Genomic DNA, 20,716 nt, shown 5'->3' with positions numbered 1-20,716 from the left:
CTCGATGATGAGTTTGTTGCCCCCGACTGGATTCGTCATGAGCCCATCAAGCTCCGCATCAAGAGCCAGTGGGCTAACACCACTACCCGTGCTAAGGCAGCGGCTACTCAGATGGATGTGGATGAGGATGAGGATGAGGCTGAGGAGGAGGAGGAGGAGGCTGAGGACAGTTCTGAGGGGTACGCCCTTCCTTCCACTGAGCCCTCATGGGCTAAGAAGCTGAAGGCCAAGATGAAGACCCTGTTCTGCATGCAGGCGAAGGGGCAGTACAAGTCCCATGTTGCTTCCAAGGAGAGTCACCAGCGCGACAAGAGGATCTTGAGGACCTTTGGCAAGAATGTGGAGAGTGGGTCCGAGGTGAACATCACTCCGGAGGCTGACTGGATAGCCAAGCAGGGATTTCAGTGGACCGAGTCTGAGGAGGAGACCATTCAGCTGCAGAGTCCGATGAAGAGCATGAGTAGTGGCCTTTACCGAGGATGCTACCACCTATGTCGTAGGTGTCCTCTCTGCCCTTTTTGGTGTCTCGATGCCAAAGGGGGAGAGAGCGTAGGATTTGATTTCATTCATGTCTTTGCTTTCGTCTCGTTGGAACTTCGTTTGTGTTGCTTTGTTTGAGTTTGTGCGTGTGAGACCTAGTATCCTATCATATGGTGTAAGACATATGCACTCTAGCGTATCTTATTGTCTTCATTTCTTAGTAGTTCGTGAGCCTATGTTATCTTGTGCCCTTCTCTTTATGCTCATATTCATTGCCTTGCCTCCATGCTTAGAGTTAGCTATAGTGTTGCAAGGTATGCCTTGTCTATAAAATATAGGGGGAGTGTTGATCCTAGTATGTGTGATGTGCAGTCCAAAGCATTCATATAGAGTGCACACATCTAGGGGGAGCATGTCTATAGTTTGTAGATGTTGGGTTTGCTTATATTCATTTGTGTACTCTTATGTGCAAATCCCGTATTGTCATCAATCCACCAAAAAGGGGGAGATTGTAAGGGCATATTTCACCCTATGTGGTTTTGGTGATTGATGATAATGCTTTTGCGGACTAATCATGTGCGTTGAGCATTTTAGATATCTTATGTTTAGGCACAAGACGATTCGATGCCCCTCGAAGACTATTGAAGACGGTGTTTCTCTATGTTTCTTTTCGATGGATTTGAGTCGTAGGAAAGCCATACTATTAAGAGGGGGTCCGTGTTGGAAAGGTTAGGGTGGAATCAACACGTACACGTCTGTTCCTTTTTGCACCACCTTTTCTTTGGCTCTTTGGAGCATCCTCCGTCTCTCCGTGTCTCTGCAAAATGAAGGACTCCTAGTGTTGCTGAACTGAGGCGGGCGATAGTATTGCTCTTCGGAGCGGTACTACCGCAGGCCCTTGCGGTAGTACCGGCACCAGCGCGGTAGTACCGTGGCCTCAGGCCAGGCGCAGCTTCTCGAGCGGTTGTAGGGGCGGATGTAATTCTTTACATCCGCGCCCTACGCGGTAGTACCGTGGGCTCAGGCCAGGCACAGCAGCGTGAGCTGATGTAGGGCGGATGTAATTTTTTACATCCGCGCCCTACACTATAGTACCGCTCCAGGCTTGCGGTAGTACCGTGACGGATTTTTTCATAGACAAAACTCGGCGGAAGTAGTCACTGATGTATTTTTATATGTCCGTGCCTTCTCAACCTAGACTATTCCTGCCTTGCGATAGTACCGCAAAGGGGTGCGGTAGTACCGTGCCAGCGGTTCTACCGCTCCCTGCCTTAGCGCATCAGGACTGGTCTTAGCCCCTGTCGTGCCAGCGGTACTACCGCAATTCTCCGCGGTAGTACCGCAGGCCCTCGCGGCAGTACCGCTTGTATGGTGCAGTAGTACCGCGTGTCGCAGGCTGAGTTAGTGGATAACGGTTGGATTTGTCCCTTTACTATAAAAGGGGTGTCTTCCTCTCCGAGTTGACTACCTCTTCTATCTCTAAGCTCCATTGATGCTCTAAGCTCCATTTTTGCCCGATCTCTCTCCCTAGCCAATCAAACTTGTTGATTCTCTAGGGATTGGTTGAGAAGGCCTCGATCTACACTTCCACCAAGAGAAATTTGATTCCCCCCATTAATCCCTTGCGGATCTTGTCACTCTTGGGTGTTTGAGCACCCTAGACAGTTGAGGTCACCGCGGAGTCATAGTCCATTGTGGTGAAGCTTCGTAGTGTCGTTGGGAGCCTCCAATTCAGTTGTGGAGATTGCCCCAACCTTGTTCGCAAAGGTTCGGTCGCCGCCTCCAAGGGCACCAATAGTGGAATCACGGCATATCGCATTGTGTGAGGGCGTGAGGAGAATACGATGGCCCTAGTGGCTTCTTGGGGAGTATTGTGCCTCCACACCGCTCCAATAGAGACGTACTTCCCTTCAAAAGGAAGGAACTTCGGTAACACATCCTCGTCTCCATCGGTTCCGCTTTTGGTTATCTTGCACCTTTACTTGTGCAAGCTATATTGTGTTATATTCCTTGCTTGCTTGTGTGCTTATTGTTGTTGCATCTTATAGGTTGCTCACCTAGTTGCATATCTAGACAACCTACTTTGATGCAAAGCTTAATTTAATAAAGAAAAAATAAAATTTGTTACTTGCCTATTCACTCCCCCCCCCCTCTAGTCAAGTATATCGATCCTTTCAAATAGAACAGATGAGATGTTACAATTTTTTGGTAGATACATGTACTTTGTACTACACATCAACACAAAAAACACAAACATGACGTAGTATTATCTTCTCAGAGCCCGAACCTGGATAAATCTCGTGTCCTTGCTACCATCGCTCCTAGACTCCTAACTTAGGATCCCCTAAAGTCCACTCCCCAACCTCTCCATCCTCTGCTCCAACGAGAGGTGAAGAGGGAGAAGGCTTCGTTTCCACCGTCGAAAGCCGGCGAGCCCGGTGGTTCCTCTTCCCTCCGTCGGCCGCTCCGGCGGCGGGAGGGGAGGGGAACCCCGCTGCTTCGTTCCCGGCGTGTAGATAGGCTAGGATTAGGATTTGGCCGAGGCAGCGCTCTGGTGACGGCGGTGTCTCATCGGCCTTTGTTTCTTCCGGCGCTCCGTCCACCTCGACGACATCCTACAGGATGGAATCGAGGAGCCTTTGGGGTAGATTCCTGCCGCTCTGTTTGGGCAGTGAGGTTAGGTTCTGCCTCGTCGGCGTGCGCGACGGCAGGCATCGTCTGCTCAGATGTGGTTGGCGAGGCGGAGGCGGCGGCCACATCAGGAGATTTTGATCTCCCCATCCCGCTCCTTCCCTGGTGTTGTCTACTCCGGCATCGTCAGCGAAGATGGGAGAGATGTGTACAGGAGATCTGGCCGACGCGCGGTGTTGGCCTGTGCGGGAAGACGACTGGCTCAGTGCTGGGTTTGTGGTCTGCGGCGTGCGGCTTCGTTGGTCTCCTCCGTTGTGATCGGACGGAGACGACGGAGTCGAGGACTGGCGAGCGTGGGGAGGATCCCCGGCCGACGCGCCCCAATGTTTTGGGTCTGCCAGCGGCGGACGGCTTCTTCAGCTCACAAAGCGGCTTCGACTGCGATGGCGTCTCTCCGGTTCAGGGTTGGATGGCGACTCATCCCCTTCCTCGACGACGCTCCGGCGGCGGCGCGGATGGGCATGGAGTGTTTGGTGTTTTTGTGTTTTGCCCCTTTATGTGTTTTTCTTAGGGGCTTTACTGCAATGTGTGCTGGGACAGCTGTGTTTCTGCACCCTTCTAGCGAGTGCTGCGTGTATGCTATGGTTACTACTTGGGTAATGAACACGTGGTTTCTCCTCAAAAAAACTTAGGATCCCCTACCTCGAGATCTGCTGATTTAGATTCCATCACCTCAACCGCATTGCCGCTGCCCAATATTTGATTTTTACTGCCAGAGGAGCTGCAGGAGGAGGAACTGCTGCATCTGTGCGGCGACGGGCAAATTTGACAAATTTAACCTATAGACGAAATTAAATCACAGAATGAACTGTCCGTGAAATTATTTCACACGGTTGACCCGTGGCGCCTAGCTCTCAGGCGCTGCACTAGTGCAATGCCCGGGAGCTAGGCCCTGCACTAGTGCAACGCCTAGGAGCTAGGCGCTACACTGTATAGTGTGGCGCCTAGCTCTCAGGCGCTGCACACCACTTAGTAATTTTCTGATCACACGTGTGCGACGCTGGCCGTGTAGCGCCTATCTCTGAGGCGTTGCACAGTGTAGTGTGGCGCCTTCGTGGCGGGCGTCACACAAAAAGGTCAGCCGCGTGAAATAGTTTCACGGATAGTTCATTCTATAATTTGATTTCGTCTATAGGTCAAATTTGTCAAATTTGCCGCGGCGACGATGAGCAGCGGGAGCACTGTTTTCTGTTTACTCCATATGCAAATTCCCTGTTGTTGACTGTTTTGCTCTATACGCAAATTTGAATTACTCCATATACAAATTATGCAAAATAAGTACTGTTGACTGAGTATCTTCTTTGGCATTTTGAATTCCCTGTTGCTGACTTTACTCCATAGGCAAATTCCTACTGTTTCCAATCATGCAAATGAATTGGAGTAAAAAGTTCACTCCATATGAATACTCCATTCTCCATATTATGCAAATGAATTTTCTTACTGTTGATCTACAACAGAAGAGATGAGAAGCAGAGGATGTTGTGCTGCTGCTGCTGATCTGCTGCTGTTGTTGATCAAGGTAAAAATGCCTGGGCCTAACTCTGTTGATCTGCTCCTGAGTACTGCTATCTTACTGCTGTTGTTGATTTTACTCCTGTTTCTGATTAGATGAGAAGTTAAATTTTCAGTATGGACTGAATCCAATGCTTCAAAGTACTCTAAGTACCCCTGTTAATGATCAGATGAGTATGCACTAAACTCTAATTATCCATTACTTCAAGGTAAATCCAAGTATGCTTAAAACTGAAATTTAAACTGAGTATGCAGTAAATTATTTTTGAAATGCTCCATGGTAATCCAAGTACTGAATTACCCCTTGCTGGAGTACCATCAGCTTATAACATGAAACTGATTACTGTCATTTAACAGTAAACTGAATTTTAAACTGAGTATGCAGTAAACTTGCAGGAATACAAATTTATGCATTACTCCATATTTTTTGAAGTACTGTCATTTAATCCATCCTCCACATTTACTCTAAATTTATGCATTGCTCCTTGCTGGAGTATTTATTTTTGCAGTAAACTTGCTGGAGTAACAGTGTTCAGTACCCAGGAGTGTCCTTTGAAGCAGAGGAGTAACAGTGTTCAGTTAATCAAACAGGGAGTATGTGCAGGAGTACAATTTCTAGGAGATTGCAGTAAAATTGCTCTCTTTGACTGCAGTTTATGATTACTCCAGTAGACCAGTTCAAAATTATGATTACTGCAGTGCCGGCCGAGTTAACCTCACCGCCAAAACGAATTCCAATGTGTAGTTGAACAACACTCCATGCGAATTCTCGTACTGGAAACTGGATTTTTGTGTTCCTTCACACTCAAACTGACAAGTCAAATGTCATGGAAAACTCCACACAGAAAGTCAGAAACACACACCACACAACAAATTCAAACTTCTACTTACATACTCGGTACCTCTAACACAGCACAGCTACCTGTACATTTCTGCTGGACAGTACAAACCCTGAAGCTCTAACACTTTCTCCTGGCACTACTCCAAAGGAAGCTTCAGATGAAACTATATCATCTGGGCGCCTCTATGCCCATTCCAGACATGTACGGCACCGTCGAGGGGGCACCCGACGACGACGAGGCGAGATCCCAAGGCATCGGAGCTGACACAGGTGGCATGTGCACGACCATATGCTCCGTCACGGCACGGTCCAGCACAAGCTCTTCCCTCCAGGTGCTCCGCAGAGCCTTCAGCCTGTCGGCCACCTGGGTCATGGAAGGCCTCTCTTCACCCCTGGCGCCCAAGCACATCCTCCCCAGCTCGGCCACTTCTCCCAGCAGCATCTCCGTCCCCGCGCGCACGATGCTCGGGTCCAGGATGTCCTCGAGGCTCTCCTCCTTCATTGCGAGCAGGAAGGACCACACAAGGCTCTTGCCTTCCTTGGGCCCGTCATTGTAGATAGCCGTCTTCCCCGTGATCAGCTCCAGCAGCACAACCCCGAAGCTGTAGACGTCGCTCTTCTCTGTCAGCTGCCGCTCCTGCAGGTACTCGGGGTCCAGGTAACCCAGGGTGCCCTGCACCAATGTCATGAACTGGGCCGCGTCCTTGGGGAGTGTCCTTGATGCCCCAAAGTCAGTCACCTTCGCCATGTAGTTGTCGTCCAAGAGAATGTTCATAGACTTGACATCCCCGTGCACTATAGGGTGGTTCATGGACAGATGCAGATACGCCAGTGCTTCGGCGGATTCTTGAGCAACCCTGAGACGGGTGTCCAACGACGGAGGTGGACTCCCGTAGCTACGATGGATGAACTCAAAAAGGGTGCCGTTTGGAATAAATTCATAGACCAGTATGGGGACTTCCACCTCTAAGCAGCACCCTAGAAGCCTGACCACATTCCGGTGGTTGGTCTGTGAAAGTATAATAATCTCCTGCACGAATTCATCAGTTTCAGCCACGTTCATTATCTTTGAGCGTTTCACGGCCACTACCCTGTTATCCTTCAAGACGCCCTTGTAGACAGTGCCATGACCACCCTTGCCCAGTTCTCTGCTCTTGTCAAACCCGTCCGTAGCCTTCTTCAGATCTTCTTCTGTGAATATCCTCAATGTGTCGACTTGTTTTGACATAATTTGGCGATATAATATCTGACCACCATTCTGATCAAAGAACTTGTCCTTCTCCTTCGCAAGCTTCCTTTTCTGGTACTCAGCTCGTAGAGCAAAGATACAAACCATGAGGAAGATGGCACTGAAGGATATGCCTGAAAATCATGACAGTTAATTACCATCAGTTCAACTAGCGGCAGTGACCACATTTGGTTAAAAACTAGTGCAACATATTGCCCATTGCTTTGCCATATGACATGTATATAAACTATATCTGGACTTGTATAATTGGTACAAAATATTTTGATTGCTAATAATCTCATTACCTAAGACCACCTTAAGAGCTTTCTTTGGGTCAGCTGGAACGCAGGGTATGCTCTTTGGATCATCGCTCCTGAATCCTGATGGGCAGAAACAGCTGTAGTTTCCAACGGTATTTGTGCATTTACCTTGGCAAGGATACAAGGACTGGTTTGGAGGTTCACACTCGTTGATGTCTGTCATTTCAAGTAAGTGAGGAGAATGTCAACATGGATAAAAAGAATATTCCATTCCACAAATAAAGCTGATAGAACAGAGAGTGTAGGTTGATTTTGTGAGACACATATATGTACCTTGGCACCCTCCTTGTAGATAGGGATTGCCCTCATAACCTTCAGAGCAGTTGCAGCGGTATCCAGGGCCATTGGACACATCGACACATTTGCTGTTCATGTCTTTGCAGGCATACTGTGATCCCATCTTGGTGGCTTCCGAACAACTTTCATTACCAACAACCCAATCAAGTACCAAAGGGACCCCATCTGTATATTTATTTAAGAAATTTGTAGAGCTGACATATGAACGATCGAACTTGAACCGGTCCTCTTCAGCGACGAATGAGTAGCTGCACGGGCTGAAAGACTGGCTTGTAGAGTTTGTAAATGATAATGATGAAGATACAGTGTTGAAGGAGCTAATGTTTCCTGGCAAGGGGGTTTGGCAGCAACCCATGCCAACGCACTTTGTGCTATCATCCACGCTATTTGCATCAGTGCAGACTGAATAGCATGTGTTAACAATGGGGAACTCAAGCTGGTTCTTGCCCTTGGTGACTCCTAAGATCAATCCAAGTGTAGCACAACCGATCGATATCAACTTGTTCTTGGTGTTGGAAAGCTTATGAGAAGGATCAAGGCTTAAGCCATCCGAACCGTTGCCACTGGTGCCGTTGGTGTAGTTGCATTCCCATGATATGCGTGGGTTCAGAACACGAATCTCACCCACGGTAAGATTGATGTCCAGTACCCTAACTTCGGTTGAGGCCAGATACGCCCCGGTCTCATTGCATGTGACATTAAAGGGTTCTCGAAAGCAGCCTTTTCTGGTACCAAACGGGTACGGGATGTTGACGTTGCCACACTTATCTGAGCAGCCAGGCCAGGCCATGCTGATGCTCCCAGAGGACGCAGCGACATAGGTGGTAGTACTATGATGTAGGACTAGGGTGGCAGCAACAAGTAGTAAGAGCTTCTGACCTGTAGGCAATGACAAAGAGATGTCATATACATACCGATCTATGTGGGCTAGATGCATGTTATATTAGTGATATGGCCCCCAGAAAACAAAAGATTCATAATACATCATACAAGTCAATAAGAAATATTTAATTTATTTCAAAATATGTCAAAGCCATTCCTCCAGTCCAAACATCATTTAAGGAAAATCCCTTACAGCCCCAATCATACAGGACAGCTGAGTAGTCAATTAAGTTTGATCCCACAACTACAAATATTTTGACCCAGCAATATCTGAACTGGATGAAGAAAATAGAGTTAATTTTCCTCTTATAAAATTAAACATAAACTCTGCATGGGTTTCCGAATTATTTCTGATGTCAAATCTTTTGCCATCGTGAAAGAATTTAAATTCAAATTTGGTATAGATAAAAAAGAAACAAGAATAACAATTCAGACTCCATGTTTCTTTTTGTTATCATTCTAGAAACTGTAGGGAAAGTACTACCACTGATTTGTATTTATTTGTCATTTGGGTTTGTATTTATCTGTCATTTGGGTTTTCATATGAGACTTTTCAGATGAAGCACCTCTATTAATTATTTACCGACAGCAATTTAAAATCTTAAGTACATACTTGATATGGAAAAAATATATTAGAAAAATAATTAAATATAACCCCGTCTGTTGCTCTATTTGAATAAAGCTAAAATGGCACAATTGGTGGGTGGAGACAGGATCAGCACATTCTTTCCCACTACGATACATCATTTTTAGTGATTTATATTGGATGTTTTTCCTGTTGTCCCCCTTTTCATGTTTCCGTTCTACGGAGTATTTTACATCTTGAATTACTCTTCTTTTTTTGAGAAATAACCTTCCATATAACTGAATAACACTCTAATAATCCCTATTTGCTGCCGTCGTAAACAGCCTATTTCTCCATATCACTGCTTCGTGATTGATTCCTTACTCTGAAGCCTCCATCTCAGCTCAACCATTAAGTGCATAAAAAAGGTTTCTCCCCCTGTTTCGCACGAATGTATCCAAGGCAGTAAACTAAAAGGATCACTGCACACAGCAAACTGATTTTGTTCTTGTTCAAGCGACGCAAAATGCACGAATTATCTATATTGCGTGCTTCTATTGCGCCCCAATTTTCTTCTTCAACCTCGGAGTCAGCAGCAGGTCAACGACACAAGCCGAATTCTCCAGCCAAGAATAAACAAAATCGCCCCAATCCGCGTTGAGTAGTACTACGCGTCAATCCGCAATCAGCAAATAATTGCACTGTACAACTAAGCTAGGGCTCGCCGTACCTTACAGCGCATCGGCGGAATACGGCCGCGGAGGAGCGGCAGGGCGGACTGCGCATGACGCCGGAGGAGGCGGGCAGCGCCGGATACTCGGATCCGACGTGCCGGCGCCGGCTGCCGGAGCTCGCCGGAGGTGGAGCAGGGCCCTGAGGTTCCTTAAGGGTTGTGGGGCGCAGGTGGAGCGGGCCTTCCCATCGGCGGCGGCAGGCATCTCGGCGGCGAGGCGGCAATGGCGGGTGGGGGGTCACATCAGTCAGGTCGGGTGGAGATGCCGGATGTTCACTCTTTTTTTTTAATGAACTGCCGGGTGTTTACTTGCCTTCGGGTACATCGGTCATTTTCAAAACGACATTTTGGAAGATGATAACAATTCGTGCCCGGAAAATATTATGGAAAAAATAGTAGTAATTTTTTTTGAGAAAAATAGTATATTGTTGATTGGTAAACAATCTGAAATAATGCAGCATTGGATGGTAACTTGCTTGGGTAATTATTTCATATAGGATGTTATGGCTTGTGTGAAAATCTAAAAACAAGAACCGACTGATCTGGCCCCGGATCAGCCTCGCGCGCCATCTGATATGGTCGAGTGCTGCCATCTAATTTGTCTGCCCCACACGACAGTTACTTTTAAAAAAATACTAGTAAAACTTCCGCTAAAAAATGTTTGTTGTCATTGATAAAGTCAGGCCAGCTTCGGTGGCGCACCGTCCTGGAATCTCAATTTTAATTTCTATCGTGCTAAGAATGCGTTGCACTCCTGGTTAACTTTTAAATATATTCAGATTCTTTTTCACAAATAAAAAAATCCCATTCGCATTTCTCTCTGACTTTGCCATCTTACTAAAAACACCGCGTCTCCGTCGGAAATTGCTTTTGGAGGCCGAGCTCCATGGAGGCCTCCAAACGCAAAATTCAAAATTCGTGAAAATTCATATTTTTACATTTCAGAAAAAATTGCAAAAAAAATGCATACATACATGAAGACTGAAATATATAAAGACATGCACAAGTGTGTAATACATTGAGATGAGAGCTTTGAAAAGAAAAAAAAACAAATATGATGCTTTTTAACACATGATATTATTCATCCGCCCAAACCATGAATTTGTCTTTTTTGTATAGGTCGCATTTCAATTTATTTCATCTTGAAATTTTACGCACATACACCCACATCCTAGTGTTTTCTAAAACCGAACGTTTTGATATCTTTTTTCGAAAAATCCGGCCTCCGTAGTGGCCGAGATCCAAAACGCCGTACTCGCATCTCCACCCTTTATTAGAAGATTTATTAATAAGGCTAATTGCACTCTAATCCCAAATAGTAAAAGGCCAGGACACCCCTTGCCCCGGCATGAGGCAAGTTATTATTATTGTAGAAAAAGAAAAGGAAATCCTCCTAAAAAAAAAGAGGGAATTGGTCCTATGACAATAGACCCGGGTGCATGCATGGGCAGTGGAACAAACTACAGTAGTCCTATCTTTCTTAGTAACGAAATGGAAGTACAAGGCTGCAAGTAACGAGCCTGGACGGCATAAGAGCGAGCGCTCTAGCAGGAAAAGAATGAAGAGGACGAACATGGTGGTGGCTCTTCTTACCGGCGATCAGTTGCCAGACCATGGTTGGAGGCTGGAGCTTCCGCCGCCGTCGCCCGTCGCCGACCCTCCACCCCTCACCACCGCCGGTGCCTGTGCGTGAGCGCGGCGCGCGGGCGAGAGAGAGAACCAGAGAGGCCATGCTTATGTACAACGAGATGAACCGAGACGCAGTCAAGCAGCCAGCCTCCCCTCGGACTGCTACCACTGACCAAAACCGCGTGCGGTGGCAGGAGCAAGCGGGAGCTGACCGCAGGTCATCGCCTGGCCACTGTTTTGGTACACTGCTACTCCCTCCCTCCGTTCCTAAATATTTGTTTTTTTTAATATTTCGAATGGACTATCACATACGGATGTATATAGACGTATTTTAGAGTGTAGATTCACTCATTTTGCTTCGTATGTACTCATTTGTTGAAATCTCTAGAAAGATAAATATTTAGAAATGGAGGTATGTAGTACTATAACATAGCGTAGCTTTCTCAGCCGGCGCCGTGCGTGCTCTACTCCCTTTCAGACGGCAAGTTCCCGTCGCGTCGCCGGCCGGTGCCCGGCGTGACAAAATCCGGTGCCGGTCCGCGGCCCCTTCGCTTCAACTCTGACCAAGGACCCGGTTTTTTTCTTTTTTTGTCGACGAGACCCGCTCTCCGCGCGTGCCCTTCCTCCTCGCTGCTGCTGGTGTTTGACCCGCTCCTGACGATCCTTTCTCTCCAACCCCTCAAAAAAAGAAACAAAAATAAACCGATCCTTTCTCTCCTTTTTCTTTTTCCTTCTTTTTTTTTGGCATAGCATGACATTTTTCCTGTTGTGGCATGGCAATTGCCAAACCATGTAAGCAACTCCCCCTTCTATATCATGCCAATTTTCCCTGCAGCAGAATTTGCCATGTTGTACTTCCTCCGTTCCTAAAAATTTGTTTTTTAGAGATTTTAAATGGACTACTATATACAGATGTATGTAGACATGTTTTAGAGTGTAGATTCACTCATTTTGCTTCGTATATAGTCACTTGTTAAAAAAATTAGAAAGACAAATATTTAGAAACAGGGAGAGCAATTTTCATAGCACGACACATTTCTATTCGCGCACGACATGGCAAATGCTGAACAAATCACAAATTTGACGAGCTGCCCACTCCCATTTCTCTGCCTTTTGTTCTATAAATAATAATGGAAGTTAGGGCACCTTTAACGCGGATCATCAAATCGATAAAGTCACCGCAACGCTTCGCTATCGACGGAAATGACGTCCACCATTGAATAAAATATTCCACCTAAAAATGACCCGGCCTGTACAACTTATTGAGGCGAAGTTAAAAAAAATGCCACAAGGACCTATCAATTTTACCAGTAGGAAATTGTTGGACCGTCTTATTGGGCCATTTTGATATATACGTTGCTCCTTAATTAATTTTATAGCCCTTTCACTCAATTAATATGTTATATTTGGATTTGGTTCACGATTTTGATCGGATCAACGATTTCTTAAGGAGCTCTCCCATTCAATTGAGGCAATCAATTTTGAATTTGATTCATGATTTTGACTGGGTCAACAATTTCTTAAATTAATCGAAAGCAGCCAGCCTAAGTTTCGTGCATCATCTCATCACCTAGAGGAAAAAAAAATCCTAACAACACCGTCTTCCCCACACGCCAAACCAATAATAAACAAGCGAACCAACCTGTGGTTGGATGGTTAGAGGGACAGTGGTATCTCCAGCCCACCAGGGTTCAAGTCCTGGAGCTTGCATTTATTCCTGGATTTATTTCAGGATTTTCGGCGATGCACTTTCAGTGGGAGAAGATGTTCCCGTCGACGATGAGACGCCTACAATGAATGCGTCTGTACCGTGTTAAAAAAAAAACGCACCCGCACATCCTAGTCTTTAGAAGATTTATGCGAAATGGCACTCTCAGTGCGAACCAACCTGTGGTTGGATGGTTAGAGGGACTGTGGTATCCCAGCCCACCAGGGTTCAAATCCTGGTGCTCACATTTATTTCTGAATTTATTTCAGGATTTCCGGCGAAGCACATTCAGTGGGAGGAGACGTTCCCGTCGACGACGAGGTGCCTACGGTGACTTCGTAAATTTCAAGATGATATGCCAGCTCAGTCTTTCGGAGGTGCTCATAGAGATAGGGTGTGCGTGTGTGCATTCATAGTGGTGAGTGTATGCGCGTGTATATAAGTGCTTGTGTTTGTACTGATATTCAAAAAAAGAAAGAAATGGCACTCTCAGTCACAGACAGGAAAAGACCATGGCATGCACCCCAAGGTTTCATCATGTACGAGCCAGTAATAGCTAAAGGAAACCACTGCAAGACTTGAAAAAGAAAGACCATGTATATATGGAGACTGCAAGCGGAAAGCAACAGAAGAGCGTTCCCAGGCGAGATGAGATTCCTCTTACTACGTACCCGCAAGCAGTGAGCAGCCCATGGCTGAAGCCGCCGGCTCGTCGGGCTTCGGCTGTCGACCCTCCATCCCTCCTTCCCTCCGCCGGTGAGCGGTGAGCGCCTCCTTGTGTCTATGTGGGCCGGCGCGCGAGGGAGGGAGAAGCAAGCAGGGAGATGGTGTTTATGTACGATGAGATGAACGGAGAGACGCGGTCATAGTCAGACAGGCAGCCTCCCCTCGATTGGAAGAAGTAGCAGTAGTAGCGGTAGTAGTAATCAAAAGTCCAAATTAAACCGTGTGTGGGGGTGGGCCGCAAGGGGAGCTGACTGCGAGTCATCGCCTTACTGTTTTCTAATAACAGTATGATTTTGCATGGTGATTTTTCAGGCACCAAGTTCCCGTCATCTTCTTCCTTTTTCTTATTTATTTATAAACTGGATCAATGGTGACGCTGGCGTGGTTGAACATGGACATATGGCGCTGCTGCTCATGAATCATGATTGACGCAGGGCTTTTTGTCCAGAGACCCGCTCTCCCACGCACGTGCCCCTCCTCCTCCTCTATATATTGACACGCTCCAGAGGATCATTGACCGCTCAGTCTAAACATACAGATTCTGGTTAAATCCATGGCCAAATTCAACCTAAAATACGACGATGGTCCCTTATAAACCCGGTTGGAGGGAGCATGAATGAAATATTTCGCTACTATCCTGCTACTCTAATTGTTTATCAACTTGTGGTCGTTGATCGCTCTCAAAAAGTTGGTGACAAAAGAAAAATCGATGCATCAATTGCACAGTAGCATGAATTAATCAGTATTTAGCATTGAAAAAAAAATAGCGATCTATAGCGCATTGAGAATTGCCTCGCCAAATATATTTATGCGCAGTGTCTCGCTAATAGCACGCTATAGCACGTTAATAGTATATTTTGAGCTCGGCTCTATTCTTCTCCTTGGTATTTAGGAGTATCAGAAAGCTGTCGATAACAACACGAACTGGGCACAAGGCGATGTGCTACATTTTCGACGAGGTCACCACCAATGTTGAGCACGACAGAAAGAAAGAACTTGAAATTTGATGCGATTCGTAGGAACACAGAATTCAATTAGGCATGCATAGTTGAGCAACATTACAAACTGGCTTCTCATATGCGAATCGTACATGAAAAACGTTTTGTGTTACTTCACACTGAAACTGAAAGCTCAGATATCGAATGGCCTGTCACCGCAAAGCTCCAGAATGGAACACAAAACACACCCATGGGAAACATTTACTTAGATACTTGCTACTTCTAGTACGGTAAATTAGTTGGACATTTTGGTGAAAGGTTCGAATGTAACTACTCCATCATCTGGGTGTCTCTATACCTATTCCAGAAATGTACGGCTCCGCCGAGGAGGATCCCGAAACTGGCACGCTGATCACAAAAATGAAGAAAGACCGTGGCACCCCCCGTGTGCCCTCAACCACCACGGCACGAGGCGAGTTGGAAAAGGAGAGGAAATTTCTCGACACAAGGTTCCATGCATTGAAAAAGATGAAGAAGGAAAAACTATGAACACAGACTGTGACCGGGTGAAAACAGCAGAATTAGTTGTTCCCAGGTCAAAAGAGATTCTTCTTACCGGTAGTCAGTGGCCGATCCATGGCTGAAGCCGCCGGCCACCGGGTTTCGGTTGTCCTCCGCCTTCCACCTGGGAGCAGCACGCGAGGAGAAGCAGGGCGATGGGGTTTATATATGATGAGATGAGATGAAATGAGATGAGAAGAGACGCGGTCAAGCAGCCTCACCTCGGAAGGAGTAGTCGTAGTAATCAAAAGTCCAAAGCCGTGTGGTGGGTGGCCCGGTGAGCTGATCGCCTTTTTCAGGCGGGCGGCAGGTTCCGGTCATCTTCTTCCGTCTCCTTATTTATTTATCGAGCTCTGCGTATCAATGGTGACGCTGGTGTGGTTGAACATCAGAGCATGGACAAATGGCGCCGCCGCCGCTTACTCCGACGGTGAACCCTGGGGCGCAGAGGCAGAGGGCTTCTTTTGTCCGGGAGACCCGCTCTCCCGCGCACGTGCGTGCCCCTCCTCCTAGCTGGCTACTGAGTACTGACCCGCTCAAGGGGGTGTGCTGCATTTTCGACAGAGAGGGTCACCACCGAGTCACCGACGTTGAGTGTGACAGAAAGAAAGGAACTATTGAGGTTTGACACGATTCAAAGTCAAATCCTGCATCAGGAACACAAAATTCAGTTTAGACATGCATATATAGTTAATCAACATTGCAAACTGAAATATCATGTCGCGAACTCTCGCGCTGAAAACTGAATTTTGTGTTTCTTCACACTGAAACGGAGAGCACAGATGTCGAATGGCCTGTCATGGCAAACCTCCAGAATGGAACACATAACACACACAGATCCAATGACAACATTTACTTAGATGCTTGCTACCTCTAGTACGGTAAATTAGTTTGTCATTTTGGTGGAAGGTTCAAAAGTAACTACTCCATCATCTGGGTGTCTCTAGACCTATTCCAGACATGTACAGCTCCCCCGAGGAGGACCCCGACGACGGGGGGTACCAAGGCGCCAGAGCCGCAGGCGACGAGCACACAACCAAACACTCTGTTTTGGCATGTCCCAGCGCCAGTTTCTCCCTCCAGGCGCTTCGCAGAGCCTTCAGCTTGTCGGCCACCTCGGTCATGGAAGGCCTGTCCTCGCCCCTCGGGCCCAAGCACATCCGCCCAAGCTCGGCGACTTCTCGCACCAGCGTCCCCATCCCCGCACGCACGATGCTCGGGTCCAGGATGCCCTCGAGGTTCCCATTCTTCAACGCGAGCAGGAAGGACGACACGAGGCTCTTGCCTTCCTTGAGTCCGTCGCGGTAGATGGCCGTCTTCCCCGTGATCAGCTCCAGCAGCACGACGCCGAAGCTGTAGACGTCGCTCTTCTCTGTGAGCTGCCGCTCCTGCAGGTACTCGGGGTCTAGATATCCCAGGGTGCCCTTCACCAGCGTCATGAACTGGGACTCGTCCTTGGGGAGCATCCTCGACGCCCCAAAGTCAGTCACTTTCACCATGTAGTTGTCGTCCAAGAGAATGTTCATGGACTTGACATCCCCGTGGACTATATGGTGGTTAGTGGACAGATGCAGATAGGCCAGTGCTTCTGCCGATTCTTGAGCGATCCTGAGACGGGTGTCCAGCGAGGGAGGTGGACTTCCGTGGTTACGATGGATGAACTCAAAGAGAGTGCCGTTCGAGATGAACTCGTAGACCAGTATGGGGACCTCCACCTCTAAGCAGCACCCTAGAAGCCTGACCACATTCCGATGGTTGGTCTGTGAAAGTATAATAATCTCCTGCACGAATTCGTCCGTCTGCTCCACGTTCATGATCTTCGAGCGTTTCACAGCGACTACTCTGTTATCCTTGAGAATGCCCTTGTAGACAGTACCATGACCCCCCTTGCCCAGTTCTCTGCTCTCATCAAAATCGTTTGTAGCCTTCTTCAGATCTTCTTGCGTGAATATCCTCAAAGTATCAACTTGTTTTGACATAATTTGCTGATATAATATCTGACCACCATTCTGCTCGAAGAATCTTTCCTTCTCTTTCGCCAGCTTTCTTTTCTGATACTCAGCCCATAGAGCGAAGATAAAAACCATGAGGAAGACAGCACCGACGGATAAGCCTGAAAATAATGGAAGTTAAATACCATCAGTTCAACCGGTAGACATTGACCACATTTGGCTAAAACACAATGCAACATATTATGTGCTATACACACCATTTAGTCTGCTGTATGAGATGAATGCGAACTATTCATGGACTTACATAACTGGCATAAGAAGTGCAAAAGAGATTTCGAATATTAAGCACTGTGCTGCACAACAGGTGCACAATATATTGCAATCATTAACTTACCCATTACCTATGACCAACTTCTGAGCTCTGTACAAACTGCACTCTAGTTGGCCTTATATGACTCGCATAAAAAAGTACAGAAAAGCTTTCTGTTTATGGTCAAGCAGTATGTGAACATTTGGTGTGCAAAATATTTTGATTAATTATAACACCATTACCTAAGACCACCTTCAGTGCTTTGTTTGGGTCAGCTCGAACGCAGGGTATGCTCCTTGGATCATCGCTCCTGAATCCTGATGGGCATGAACAGGTGTAGCTACCGTCGGTGTTTATGCAATTACCTTTGCAAGGATACAAGGACTGGTTTGGGGGTTCGCACTCATTGATGTCTGTCAATTCCAACTCGAGGACGTGAGGGGAATTTCAACATGAATCAACAGAAATCACATTCCATGAACAATAAAGCTGACAGAAACAAGAATATATCTGGAATTCATACCTTTGCACCCTCCTTGCAGATAGGGATTGCCCTCATAACCTTGAGAGCAGTTGCAGCGGTAACCGGGGCCATTATACACATCAATGCATTCACTGTTCATGGCTTGGCAGGCATACTGTGATCCCATCTTGCTGGTTTCGGAACAACTTCCATTACCAGCAACCCAATCAAGTACCACAGGAACTCCATCAGCATATCTACTTGCGAAATCAGTAGAGCTAGCATATAAAGGATCAAACTTGAACCACTCCTCCTCAACAACAAAAGAGTAGCTGCACGGGCTGAAAGACTGGATGTTTGAGTCGTATATATCTGGTACTGCCATGGATGTGGTGTTAACGGAACTGACATTTCCTGGAAAGGAGGACTGGCAGCAACCCATTCCAGCGCACCCAGAGCTATTATCCACATTACTTGCGTCAGTGCAGTATGAAAAGCATGAGTTAACAATGGGGAATTCAAGCTGGTTCTTGCCCTTGGTGACTCCTACGACCATTGCAAGCGTAGCACAACCGACTGATGTCAACTTGTTCTTGGTGTAGGAAAGCTTATGAGAAGGATCAAGACTTAAGCCTTGCGAATCACCACCAGTACTATTGGTGCCATTGGTGTGGTTGCATTGCCATGCTATGTATGGGTTCTGAACACGAATCTCACCTAGAGTAAGATTGATGTCCAGTATCCTTACTTTGGTGGAGGCCAAATATGCCCCGCTCACATTGCACGTGACATTAAAGGGTTCCTGGAAGCATCCATTTCCGGTGCCGAACGGGTACGGGATGCTGACGTTACCACACTTGTCTGGGCAGCCGGGCCGTGCCATGCTGATGCTCCCATAGTACCCAGCCCCATAAGCGGTAGCACTATATTGCAGGGTCAGCGTGGCAGCGACAAGTAGTAAGAGCTTCAGACCTGTAGGCAAGGGCCAAGAGATGTATCATGTACATATTTATCTATCTACTCTGGATGCATGTTTATGCTGTCGCTATGGGACATTTGGCCCCACAAATACAAAAAAATATATCCTAATATGGCGAGTGAGTAGTAGATAACAAATATTTGCTTTCTTGCAGAATATGCCGAAGCCCCTCCAATCCAAGCACCATTTAAGGAAAATGTCATAGAAGTCCATTCATAAGGAATACATCATTCATTAGTCAGTTAAGAGTTTGATCCCACTAGTACAAACGTTTTGACCCAACAATATCTGAATCAGATGAAGAAAATAAGGTTAATGCTCGTCTTCTTATATAACAAAGCATCAACTCTGTATGTCTCTCTTAGCTATTATTATCTGATTTCAAGTTTTCTTTCACCATACAAGAGTTTAAGTTCACATCTTCATTATGAGTCTATGCTGGGGAGCAGACCAAAAAGGAGAAGTCTACAGTCCAGACTCTAGACTCCATGTTTCTTTCTATCTCATTCTAGAAACTGTAGGGAAAATATTACCTCTAATCCAAAAAAATAAACGGCTTGTTTCAGTTTATGACTTTGGATTTTTCTATGCAACTTTTCAGATGAAATATCTTTATTAATTCTTTATTGGCATTGATTTTACAAACTTATAACTACATAAAAACTAAAATAATAGCAACTAGTTTGTTGCTCTCTGTTTATAAACCTAAAATGGCACATCGGGTGGCCGGGGATAGGACCAGGGACCACCACATGCTTGCCAACCACAACACACAGATTTTAGCGATTTATAATGGATGCATTTTTTTTCTATGGTCCGAGCAGCCCTTTTTCATATTTTTGTTCCATCTTGCATGTTGGAACGAAGAATTTGTAGAAATAATCTTCTAAATAGCCTATTTCTTCCATCCCACTATCTCCTGAATTTGATCCTCACATGCCATCATCACTCTGAAACCTCCATCTCAGCCCAACAATTGTAAGTGCATAAAAAATCATTTTGCTACTGATTTCACATGTACGTAGTCAACTAAAATCCACACTAACCTGTAAAATGGTTTTCTCCAGCAATATAAAATGTATGCACTATCTATTTTTGTGCTGGCCATGCGCGCGCTGGGAAAAACTATTAGGCAATTTCGAACTGGATAAGCTCCTGATTTCCCCAAATGCCCGGAGCTCGCAGAGTTGCAGTGCACACAAGATAAATTCCCCAGCAAAAAAATGAATAAAATCGCATCCCAGGCCCGGCCGATGCGTCATACTCGAATCACACACGCGCCAGATTTCGAACTGCATCGTTCGGCTAGGGTTTCCCGTACCTCACAGGGCCTGGTAGCCCCGCGCTGTGGCACGACGGCGCCGGCGGCCGGTAGTGCCGGGTACTCGGATTCAGCGTGTCGGCGCCGGCTGAAGCGACCATGGCGAGAGCCGGAGGAGGACCCGGAGGTGCCGCACTTGTGGTGGCGGTGCGGGCCTCTGCATCGCCGTCAGGCATCTCGCCGGCCTGGCGTGCTGGGTGGGGAATTTGGAGAGCTCCTTTTTTTTTTGAGACATTGGGGGAATTGGGAGGGCTCCTGATCGGCGCCTGTTGCGACAGTTTTCATTTAGCGCACAGAGCATCCCCTACTGGGCCGGGCCATGTTGGGAGCACCACGTGGTACTGTAGCGGTTCGAAAAAAGTTCACTCATTTGAAAAATCATACGAATTTGAAAAGTTCGCAAATTCGAAAAGGTTCATGAATTTGGAAAAAATTTCAAATCAAAATTTCAAAAAAGTTCATGAATTTGAAAAAAAATGTTCACATATTTCTAAAAAAGTTCAAGGATTTACAAAAATCACGAATTTGAAAATAAGGTTCATAAATTTGAGAAAAAGTTGATGAATTTTAAAATGTTCAC

General features: G+C 46.4%; 2 protein-coding genes across 3 annotated transcripts; both read right to left on the bottom strand.

Annotated features, from left to right (window-relative positions):
- Positions 1-5,449: 5,449 nt before the first annotated feature.
- Positions 5,450-11,241, bottom strand: LOC119287780 (wall-associated receptor kinase 3-like). 2 transcript variants are annotated; one of them, XM_037567393.1, is made up of 4 exons: positions 11,143-11,241; positions 7,346-8,248; positions 7,058-7,228; positions 5,450-6,886 (listed from the first exon to the last, which is right to left on the bottom strand). In XM_037567393.1, exons 1-4 carry the CDS (start codon positions 11,162-11,164, stop codon positions 5,694-5,696), a joined length of 2,289 nt encoding a protein of 762 aa, XP_037423290.1. In that variant the 5' UTR covers positions 11,165-11,241; the 3' UTR covers positions 5,450-5,693. The 2 variants fall into 2 exon arrangements, with proteins under 2 accessions (XP_037423290.1, XP_037423292.1); XM_037567395.1 differs by lacking the exon at positions 11,143-11,241 and adding an exon at positions 9,547-9,835.
- Positions 11,242-15,824: 4,583 nt separating this feature from the next.
- On the bottom strand, positions 15,825-20,378 carry LOC119287779 (wall-associated receptor kinase 3-like). The gene is made up of 4 exons (XM_037567392.1): positions 20,137-20,378; positions 17,897-18,808; positions 17,616-17,786; positions 15,825-17,224 (listed from the first exon to the last, which is right to left on the bottom strand). The coding sequence occupies exons 2-4, from the start codon at positions 18,717-18,719 to the stop codon at positions 16,041-16,043; spliced, it is 2,178 nt and encodes a 725-aa protein (XP_037423289.1). The 5' UTR covers positions 18,720-18,808; positions 20,137-20,378; the 3' UTR covers positions 15,825-16,040.
- Positions 20,379-20,716: the final 338 nt, after the last annotated feature.

Source organism: Triticum dicoccoides, chromosome 4A, assembly GCF_002162155.2.
Source record: "Triticum dicoccoides isolate Atlit2015 ecotype Zavitan chromosome 4A, WEW_v2.0, whole genome shotgun sequence".
Lineage (NCBI taxonomy): Eukaryota > Viridiplantae > Streptophyta > Magnoliopsida > Poales > Poaceae > Triticum > Triticum dicoccoides.
The sequence above is the reverse complement of the archived record's forward strand: the minus strand, read 5'-3'. Positions and strand labels throughout refer to the sequence as shown.

Excerpts from the sequence above, each read along its gene's own strand:
- LOC119287779 (XM_037567392.1), bottom strand. The coding sequence starts at position 18,719 with ATGGCACGGCCCGGCTGCCCAGACAAGTGTGGTAACGTCAGCATCCCG. Across the intron at positions 17,787-17,896 it reads TCTGCAAGGAGGGTGCAAAG|ACATCAATGAGTGCGAACCC; the intron begins GTATGAATTCCA and ends TGGAATTGACAG. Across the intron at positions 17,225-17,615 it reads AGCACTGAAGGTGGTCTTAG|GCTTATCCGTCGGTGCTGTC; the intron begins GTAATGGTGTTA and ends CATTATTTTCAG.
- LOC119287780 (XM_037567393.1), bottom strand. The coding sequence starts at position 11,164 with ATGGTCTGGCAACTGATCGCCG. Across the intron at positions 7,229-7,345 it reads TCTACAAGGAGGGTGCCAAG|ACATCAACGAGTGTGAACCT; the intron begins GTACATATATGT and ends TTGAAATGACAG. Across the intron at positions 6,887-7,057 it reads AGCTCTTAAGGTGGTCTTAG|GCATATCCTTCAGTGCCATC; the intron begins GTAATGAGATTA and ends CATGATTTTCAG.